This window comes from Octodon degus, unplaced genomic scaffold (genome assembly GCF_000260255.1).
Source record: "Octodon degus isolate 3935 unplaced genomic scaffold, OctDeg1.0 scaffold00230, whole genome shotgun sequence".
NCBI lineage: Eukaryota > Metazoa > Chordata > Mammalia > Rodentia > Octodontidae > Octodon > Octodon degus.
The window spans coordinates 89,218-100,263 of record NW_004524806.1 but is presented as its reverse complement, the minus strand read 5'-3'; the positions used below and the strand labels follow the sequence as shown (position 1 = coordinate 100,263).

At 39.8% G+C, this 11,046-nt stretch overlaps 1 gene segment (V, D, J or C); it reads left to right on the top strand.

Annotated features, from left to right (window-relative positions):
* Positions 1-9,728, top strand: part of LOC111813834 — a 24,620-nt gene extending 14,892 nt beyond the window's left edge. Inside the window, 1 exon segment of the V gene segment in view lies at positions 9,528-9,728. Within this exon segment, the coding sequence occupies positions 9,528-9,728 (201 nt within the window).
* The last annotated feature ends 1,318 nt before the right edge of the window (positions 9,729-11,046 follow it).

Here is an 11,046-nt window from a genome sequence, read left to right as displayed (position 1 = left end):
TGGCAATAAGAATTAACCATAACAGGATCATTCTACAGTCAGGAACCACAGCAGCTACACAGAAATACTTGGAAAGTCCATGTTATTGCCTACGACTGTCCGCTCTTCCTTCCATTGTTCCTCGCTCTGTGCCCACACTCATGCAGATTTTACACATCTGCCTGGACAGCAACTCTTCTGTTGGCTGTTCTCATCCCTGATGTATGTTGATTTTTATTTTGGGGTCCAGTGCTCTGGCTATTGTGACCCTGGATCCTACAATCCAACATGTCAGTCATTTTCATCTGTGGCTGCTGCTTTGCAGGAATCACTGTTGGTCATGTTCCATACTTCTTCCAGCAGAAGCAGGCCAAACATCCACAGAAATGGTTTCTAACACAGGACATAGGCACTTCTAGTCACCTGCTAGCCCCTCAGATTCTGTCTATGACAATGTGGGTTTGACCCCTCTGGTGGTCCAGACTCCGGGTGAAGCTGAGTGATCTCCAATGCTATATGGCAGTGCTGCACAACACAAGGAAAGCAGGTAGGGAATTAAGACATAAACCTAGGTTTGGCTAATCCTGACTGCAAAGAGATCAGGTGCCTGGACAGCAAGCAGGATCCTGTTGATTGTCCCTAGCGAGAAAGATGTAAGAAAGTGTCTGGATTGGTTCCTCTTCATGTTTGAGTCACAAGGTGAAAGATAGCCATGAACTGTTTCCTATGAAGTATTTCCTACAAATATAGAATTCAGTTGTTTGACCCTAATAAAAGTAAAATGTTTATGGTTTAGATGGAAAGAGTGAAATCAACATAGTTCCTCTATACAGAAACATCCTTAGAAATGTTGTCTTTGTGATCTAATGGACAAGAAAAGCAACCAACCATCTAGATGGTGATACATTAGTTATTAAATTCTATTTTAGTACTGAGTCATTGCATGCCACTATTGAAGTACTACAAAGTATGAAAATTTGAAGTGAAACCATTTTTTCTAATGTTGTGTAGCAAAATGTCTTCTTATAGGAGTAATGATGAGACACCAATCTGGAATACTACATAGTATGTTGTTTTTAAAACACAGTATCATGTCGGGGAGATAGCTCAGTAGGATAAGGACTTGCCTGGCAAGCTCAGTGTCCTGAGTTCAATCCCCAGTACTGCAATAAATAAATAAATATAAAAATAAAAATATGAAAACTAAAATATAGTATCATCTCAGATCGGAGTAAGATGAGCTGAGATTAGACTGGTAATTGATTTATTTTTTACATTTTTAAAATATTATTGTAAAGAGAAAAAATGAGAAAAGAATATCAAAGACAAAACCAAAGCAAGAAAAATAGTAAAATGATACACAATTTCAAAACAAAATTATGAAATTAACTGTGGATGTTATATTATATATTGTTGTCATCAAATTTTTGGCTCAGATTGGCAGAGTAAAGTAATTGATAAATATGTCTGGTTTTCAGAAGGTAGGAATTCAGAGAAAGAGCATTGTGTGAAAATAGGAACACAGCCCGGGTTTGTGCTGCAGTAGACCAAGGAGCACCAACGTCTGTGTACAGCCAAGGGCCAGGAAAAGGGAAGAAAAGACTCTCCTAGAGGTATCATGAGGACCGCCGCACTGCCTGTGGGTATCGCATGACTGGCCCTGGGAACTGGGTGTAGGTGATGCATTCTCTGATTACTGCCCATCAAGATCATGTTTTTTTATTGGAGTCCAATGACTAAAATTCCAAATACTCATTTTCACAATCACTTAGTAATATATCTACGTATATGTATAAGTATATCTGTATCTGTATCTATATCTATATCTACATTTTTTTTTTTTGCAGAACTGGAGGTAGGACCCAGGGTTACTCTACCACTGATCTATCTACATCTCAAAACTTTGTGCTCATTATTTTAAGACCAGGTCTCTTTATGTTACCTAAGTTGTCCTCAAACGTTCAGTCCTTTGCCCTTACCCTGTTCAGTAGCTTCATCACAGGTAAGTGCCAACATGCTCAGGAGTACCATAATATTGATGAATTTGCATACATTTCTTCTATATTCCCCTATAAAATATACCTAGCTGCAATGGCATTTAGGCTGCATTTTAAAAATTTTATGACTGATTATATTGAAAGCGTTAACTTAAGAATTTTTCTGTTTTTAACTGAATGCACAAGTGTATACCTGCTTTAAGATTATTAACTGTTAAGTATTATGCAAAGTCACAAGTATTAAGTGTTCCAATTATTCACTAGTGTCAATATGTGAAAAATGAATGTGTGGAGATTTAATTAAAACACTTCCACACATTTTTATATTTGAGAGTACTGAGAGATTCTGTCATTTTCAGGGAGAACCCGGCATAAATGAACACGGGAATGTAATTCAGAAAATGGAAAACATAGAAGTTTTCAGGAGAATTTAAAAGTGAAATACACTGAGCAATGTGGAACTTGCTTTAGAACAAAGGCCACACTGTGTCTTCAGGAATGCCTTCTACCTGTCCCCAGATTTAATGGGCATAGAAATCTCGAGAACAATAGAAAATGTGGAAAATGTAGATTCTAATCATTGCATCTGTAATATATCTTGATATTTTTTCATTGCAATTAATATTCCCTCTCAGTCTTCTTTGCGAACCTTTCTTACGTCTGCCTTCCTAAATGGTCAGTGCCTTGAGAGCAAAGGACAAGAAAACAATTATCTTCACCACAGTGAAGATGACATCTGATAGAAAATGTGCTCTCCAAAAGAGATTTAAAGCTGGTCAAGAAGGAGCCAGGGAGAAAGCTCAGTAGAATAAGTGTTTGCCTGGCAAGTGCAAGGCCCTGAGTTCAATCCCTAATACCGAAAAAAAAAAAAAAAAAACTAAAACAAAAAAGCTGGACAAGCAAAGCCTCCTACATAATCCCAATCCTGAACTTGAAAATGTACTTATTGTTGCCTTTTTAAAAGAGGAGCACGTAGAAACAATTTCTAGAGGTGTAGTGAGGGCCTCACATAACCTGTCCCAACATACAAGGGATGAAAATTGTAGTAGAGGAAATTGCACAGTCAACATTCTGAGATCTCTGGACATACTCAGGAAATTTTCAGCAATCTCAAGAACATTAAAAACGATTGTAAATTATAATCTCTGCTACCAAGTGTAGTTTTGTGCAATTTTCTCTCTTGCTCATCACCATTGCTTTTTGGTCATATCAAGGAAGTCTTGAAAACCCATAGCAGGTATGCAAAGCAACAAAATGATTCTGAAGCAACCATATGACAGGTTTGCATGCCCCAGTAACTCCAGCACCAGCTATGTGTGTATACATGATCTTATGGCTGCTCACTGAGAGGATTCGTTCTGGGCATTTGTCTTATTTTAGTGGACTGAGGCTCATTTGGCTGAGCAGCTGGAACTTCAATGAGCTTTTTCATAATAATCAGTCCTATCAATGAAAGTCATAAATGGCTAAGCCAGTGATTAAAGGGAAAGTAAACAAGAGTCTAATCAAACCAGTAAATGAAAACCTGAAATTTGCAAGGTTGTATTAGTTAGAATCCACTAAATGAGAAGCAGAAATAGTACACAGTGATACGTTTATGATGCTAAAAACCCCACTACAAAAGAGACCTCTGTTTTTGGATTCTTCTAAGGCTGAAGATCTGTAAAATCCCTGGAGTTGTGTTTCCATGTCTCCCTGGAAGTCCCTTGTGTGAATCTACACTGGATGCCTGAAGTTTAAATTTAGCGTCCACAGCTGACCACAGCAACAAAAGACACACACACTCAAGAAGAATCAGGCTTTCTAGAGCACTCAACTGTCCTCTTCACATCCCATTCCACTTGGGCTGCAAAGCCCTGGTTATTGGCACCAAGCATCAGCAGGAGTTTTTCCTACTCAAACTTCCAGTCAATTCTGGGGAGCTTCCCTTATCAATAATATGCTCTGAAAATATCCTGTTGTCTCTAGATTCAGTCCAATTGAGGATCATAGTTTACCATCACAGAAGTACCCAGTGGATATTGAGTGCTGTAGCATACACCTGGGGAAGTGGAATCACACTCAGGTGCCCAGGTTATGTACATATCCAAGCAGGAAATGAGAAAGTTCTAGGCTTTCTCTTCTGGCTTAAATTGAATGTCTATGCAAGAAGAGGAGGTTAACAGAGACTTATCTATTATTTACAGAGAGTTGCAGTGCCTTGTAACATGAAGGGTCTTTTACAAAGGAAGAGATGCATTGCTCCAAGGCATTTAATTCAATACCCCTACAGCCTTTAGTTAACCATCAATAAACTGGAACACAGCTAGAAACCACACATGGAAGGAAATCAAACTTTAAAAATAAAGCATTTCATACTCAGACAGATAGTGAGGTTAAGCTCAACTGCCTCTGTTATAGCTTAATAATATCATTAAGCTTCTCTTCTGGATGTTTGACAACTAAAATTTGCAGACCAAAAATTAGAGAAATAGGGATTACAAGGATAGCCAATATTTTAGCCCTAGCACTTCAAGGTCAGTGAGGACTCAGAACATAAGAGAACCTGTGCTGTGACACCCTAAAACTCTGGTATATCAAATTTTCTAATCAAGTATATGGGGCCACAGAGGAAAGCGATGGATGATGTATAGTGTGCCTAAGGGGAGTCACCTAGGGAGAAAAAATTCTCTCTGGATCTCACAGAGAGCAAATTGGTCAAGCAATGCCCGGGACTCATCCACATGGCTGACACTGACAAAAGATATACGAGTTGCTCTACATGGCTCTAGCATAAATCCTGAGGGGATTTGACTGACCTTGTCAGATGCAAAAGTTACATTTTTAGTTATATAGATCTTGCTTTATCTTGGTCTTAATCATCCAGCAGAAAAGTATCCATGAGGTATAAAAAACTAAAGCCATATTAATATGCTGAGCTGTAAAAGGCTCAAGCCAACAGCTTCTAACAATTGGCAGTTCTGCTGATAATCCACTAATATTATGGAATATTGGACTATATTGGGGTTTTTTTCTGAATTCAAGTACCTACAATCTTTAGACAGGCTTGAAAGGTCCTTTAAAGTCTTCTCCAAATACATCTTCTCTAACGGAAGTCGAAAAAAAACAAAATGAAAGGGAGATACGTTGGGAGCCATGAAACTAGGAAATCAATCAAATATGTGTAGGTGGGACTTAGCCCAGTGCCTAAAGCAATTAAGCCACCTCACTTCTGAGATGAACATCCTGTCTGATGAAGGTTAGTTATCAGCTGCTAGGCAACCTAGTGTCATCCATTACTAACTTCACAAAAGTATAAATAAAGAACAGTTCTGTTGTGAAAGAGAATAATGCATGTGTGTGTGTGTATACACAAGAGAGTTAGGATAGATATATAGCCACTTTACCTTAGTTCATTGAGAATAAAAGTTTGTCCTAATATTGTTTAGACAAGACATCATGTCTGCATCTTGTCCTCTGAATAACTACTATGAAGACAAAAATATGCAGTGCATTAATTATTGTAACTGTCCTAACTGATTTTGAAACTATTTCATTGCTATTTTATTTTTTTCTTATTAATATGAATTTTTAAATTTCTACTGTATTCATGGTAGAATAATAAATAAATAAATAGAAACAGTCAGGACAAGCCAAATACCTCAGCTGATTCAAGTGCTGTTCGGTGGAGGCAGTAGAAGCCCAGCATGCCATACTGTGCCGGCCCCAAACCCCAGGGTGCGCTGAGACAGGGACTGAGACTGGGAGTCATGGTGAGTACCTTAGTCCCAGCTCTTGGGAGGTTTAACACAGCAGATCACTGCAAGTCTAATCTACGACTTGAGACCCTGTAGACCCGGTAGACTCTGTACTAAAATACAAAAAAAAAAAAAAAACCCCAGCAAGGATCCCTGTAAAAAAATAGAACAATAATGCTTACACCTATAACAGTAAAGCAATAAAGCAATGATGACAACATGAGCAGCTTCTTATAGGAGGGATGAAATTTCTGTGGTCCTTATTTTATATAGTTTCTTATTGGCACTTCTCAAAGGAAAATTAATGTATACAATACATTTTGTCAGTTCCTGTTAATGTAATGATTTATTGGGTTTCATTATGGTGTGTCCATATATGCTTATATTTGAACATATGCTCCATCTCCTTACCCTTCCAAACCCCATGCCTTCCCACCCTTATTCATTACTCCTTATCTAATAATAGTCTTGTTGTGGCTGCTAATCCCAATAAATATATTTAATTGAATAAAGAAAGGCCTAGAGCGCTGATTGATTTGTCGAGGTGGTTTATGGACGCATGGCCTTGGATGTACTATGTCAGTACTGGTGAGCCATGTAGAGCTTCCACGAATAAAAATCCTTCTGCCGTAGCATGTGTGTAATTTGTATATTTTAATTTTTTTACAGTGCTAGGATCTGTGAATACTAGCTAAGCAGGAATTCTAACTTTGAGCTATGCTGGTTATCCCTAATGTTTTGTTATATGTCACTTAGAACAATTTTGAATACATACTAGTTACAAATCACAAACTAGGCAAAAAAAATATGCGTACAAAAGTATCTTTGACAAACATTATCTTTGAGCTAGTCAAACTTTAAGCTTTGTAAAAAATACTTTCAATATGTCATTTGCTCACATACATTTTGACAGCCTCAAAGAAAATACTTTAGAGTGACTATAGATTTGTAGCAGTCTCCTCAGTGTGATCAGCTGCGGATACTGAGGCCTTGTTGACTGTTTATGGCAACGTGAGAGGGTGTGGGGCGACCCTGCCCTTTCTTGTGAGCAGGAGTGCTGCTTCTCACAGAACCCCAGGGAATAGCAGCATCAGCCAAAGGATAAAGAAACAAAATTCTACACACAAATCTAAAATAGTTAGATTCCTTGCTAAGCACTTACAAATTTCTTAAACGCTCAATTGCATGATTGCTATACTGCTTTGTTTTACTAATCAATGTGGGATTTTCTAGATGCCCCGTGCTCTCACATTCTCGAGATTGAAGCCCCCATTCCCACTATATTAGAAATTTTTCTCTTTGTCTTGAATTATTCGGAGTACTCCCTGGTCATTTTGCAGGCTGCCAATACACAGAGTGTTTTGACTAAATTTTGTTTTCCAGAAACTCATTTCCTAAACCACAAATCCTCAATGTTATTTTAACTGGTGCCAAACGCATTAAAGAAATAATGCCAATTCAATGAGGTCCTAAGTGTGGAGGCTTATTTCAATACAATTGGTGTCCTTCTCAGAAGAAATTGCACCACAGAAAAACTTGACTGATGAAAGGCCAAAAACCTTCTCAACTATAAGGGAAGAATGAGGATGCTAGAGGAAGCAAACCTTCTGATACCGAGATCCAGGGCTCCCAGTCTCTAGAACTCTGTGAATTGACTACATGTTGCTATCATGTAGTCTGCGATATTATTTTAGGACAACATTAGCCAACCACTAACTTGGGTTATTATTCTAACTTTTCATTATTGCACTCACCATTATTGTTACTGTTATTTCAAATATAGCCTTGTATGGGAGTCAGGTTTAGTTAACCCTAGACAAAGGACTTTTTTCACCAGTAGAGCCAAATAGCTCTTCTTACTCTGAACCTTAGATTTATTTACATCTCAGCGGCACCTACAACAGCTCCCTTTCCTGACCATCTGTCAAGTCAAATCCGTGCTCTAATCATAATGTCATGATTCAGAGCCACAGTTCAGTGTTGACTGCTGATGCCAGCACTAGGCTCTGTCTGTCTAGGTTTCATCCCCCCAGGATGACTGAATATTTTTCTTCCCACTAGATGGCAGTGTAGGTGTGTGTTCAAGATCCTGAAGAATGTTGAGTACTGCCCTGTCTAGGCTCTGTGTAAGACATACATTGCCTCCCAAATCTTAGATCAGACTTGGAGGTTGGTTCTCTAATTTATATGTTATTCTCATGCTCATGTTTGAAGTCATTCACATGATACACATGCGTTCATAACAATCAGAGTGCATTAGCACTGCAGCAACAGAATATTTCATATTTCTTAGTGCTTTTAATAAAAACTGCTCAGTCCTCCGGCAGGTAGTGTGACATGTCCAGCATGCAGTAAGATCCCTAGACAGCCTTCAGTGTGATCTTCATGTGAGAGATCACGTCCTAGCCTGACCCAGCTCAGTCTAGTCTGGAGTACAGTGCGCACATCTGCCCTGGGTTTTAAAACTAGCATAGGAGACTGGGGGAGGGAAGAAGACTCCTCCTCAGCACACCATCATCTACCGCATACTGCATTGTTCTTTCCTTATTTTCACTCACACTACCTTTCGTGAGAGTATTTTTTCTAAATTATAGATACCTGATGAAAGAAAAACATAAGGATCAAAAAACTGTTAAGTGACAATTTCAAGACTTAATTGATATTTATTTCCTCTGTTATGATGCTGGGTTCACAACAGTAGCTTTGTTTTAAAGGATTGCATATGAGGAAGCTCAAATATGGAAAAAAATCAGAAAATAAGAATTATTCCTAAGCTTCTTAGCTCTTTTACATTCTTTTTTAAAAATCAGGTCCAACTACTTTAAGTAGATTTGCAGTTTACAATCCCAGTAACTATAGTAAAACTCTTTCAAATGAGGGAGTTGATAGGTGTTTCCCTGGGAGTAAGCAGAGCGCCCAGGGGCAACACGCAGTATTAGTTGATAATGTGAGAAGGAAGTTTCCATGAAAGAATCAAACACCCACTGAGAGGGAATCAAGACCTCTGCTTCTCTTCCCAGAAACATGGATGAGCTCGGGCCCTACCTGGAAATGTCATAGTGCTTGCTGAGTAAAAGTTTAAAATCCCTGCAAGAAAGACATGAAATTGGGGAAAGTGCCGTGGACAGTTCCAGAGTTAGCAGGTATGGAAACTGCATCATACTGGGATCCACTAGGGGAGCAAAGTAATTGTGGAGATAACATAAACTTCAGAAGTGGAGAATGAAGAATTTTGAGCACACACTCTTAGGTCCCAATTAAAGGCTGCAGTTTAGGGGCTCTGTAAGGCTTGTAGGAAGACAGAGGCTAATAGGTAATGTGTGGCCATCAGGTGGAGCAATCTGTGTGAAACCAAACCCATGTCAAGTATCTATCTCAGCCACTACCCTTGTTAAGCACTAACCTTGGTAATGGGAACATTTGCATAGGAATCTATGCCCTGACTAGAAATAAAACAGGAGGACAAATGTACCATGATCCCCATCTCAGTAGCTTGGGGCCTGAGGACTCAGCATTGGGACATCTCCAACATGGCCTGGGCTGAGCTCCTCTTCACCATCATCACTCTCTTCACAGGTAACTGCCTCCCTAGAGACCACTGCTTTCCAAAGCCAAACAGCAGCCCTGTCCTCTCCTATAGCAATTCTCCTGTCTCTGAACTGGATAACTAATGGAGTTCTGTGTTTCTAGGGTCCCTCTCTCAGCCTGCGCTGACCCAGCAGCCCTCTGCATCTGCCTCCCTGGGACAGACAGTTAAACTTACCTGCACCCTCAGCAGTGGCTACAATAATTATGCTATAGACTGTACCAGCAGAGCCAGGGGAAAAGCCCTCGGTTTGTGCTGCGAGTGGGTACCAGTGGTATTGTGGGATCCAAGGGCGATGGAATCCCTGATCGATTCTCAGGATCAGGCTCTGGTTTGGATCGGTACCTGACCATCCAGAACATCCAGGAAGAAGACGAAACGGTCTACTACTGTGGGGTAGACCATGGCAGTGGGAGTAGCTTCGTGTAACCCACAGTGGCACAGCCATAGGGGAAGTGAGACAAAAACCTCTGACCAGTCTATCCTGTGCTTGCTTCATTCCCCACTGTCTCACTCACAGCTCAGAGGGAGCCTCAGCACCTTGCTTGAGGAATCCTTTCTTTCCGGGTGTCAGAACTGGAGTTTGAGTGACCTGAGAAAGTCTTGGGTTGCCCGCTAGAAATAACAGACTCTCCATTTCTGGCAATAGCCTGTTCCTGGTAAACAAGAGGCAAGGGTAATAAAACATTTAATGAGGGGCTAAGGTTGCCCTACAGTGCAGTGACACCAGCTCTGTGTACCGACATGATTGTCCTCATCCTTAAACACCTATGTTTTTCCCAGATTTTTGTGAGCTTCCCTAAAATGAACCACTCACCTTAAAACCTATATGTACTCAATTCTACTCCCTTTTAGATACTTGCTGAGATTCACTCACTTGTCAGTGTGCCTGTAGGTACAAGAATAAAATCTAACATCCCCACAGTGTAAGTCTCAAGGTGATTCCTCATGCACCATTTTTACAACAGCTAATTTATAATTACAATTACATTGTTCACTAGGTCCAAATATTTTCTCAGAATTACCTGATATGTTTGAGTTTGTGGAAACATGTAGTCATTTTCTCTCACCAGTGGCCTGAAGGCATCTTATTTTATAGATAGTAGGGTATTTCAGAGGTGCACTCAGTACAACATGTGTCCCTTTCCTTTCCTCTCTTTTGTCTATATTTAACACTGTGAGTATCTCAGTCATTTTCTCATTATGAAGACAGAAATATTGAAACCCATATTTTACTGAAAAAAGGAGGTTTACTCTGGTTCACATGCTTTAGGTGTTTTAGAGGAGTCAATCCATAGTCAGCAGATTCTAGGAGGGAAGAACATGATGGAAGGATCTGACAGAGAAAATATGCTCACTTCAGGGAGGCCACAAAGCTGCAAAAGTGAAGAAACAAGATTGAAGTGAGATTGACCTTTAGAGTCATGCCCCAGTGAGCTATTTATAAACAGGGTACACACCCGCACAGCACACTCGGCAGCTGAACTTATTAGTAGACGAATCAACTGATAAATACATATCCTCGGATGCGAATCTCCTTTTAAAAGCTCCATATCTGAGTACATGGGAGTTTAGTGATCTAGTCTAGATCTAATGCACATCAGTGTTCTTTCCACAGAAGGATAGGACGGGCCACTTCCCTGGAGATTCCATATGAACTTCACCCAAGAATTTCCTTGTGCACAGAACTCTCTGTATGTGGTATCAGTATGAGTGTGTGTGTGTGTGTGTGTGTGTGTGTGTGTGT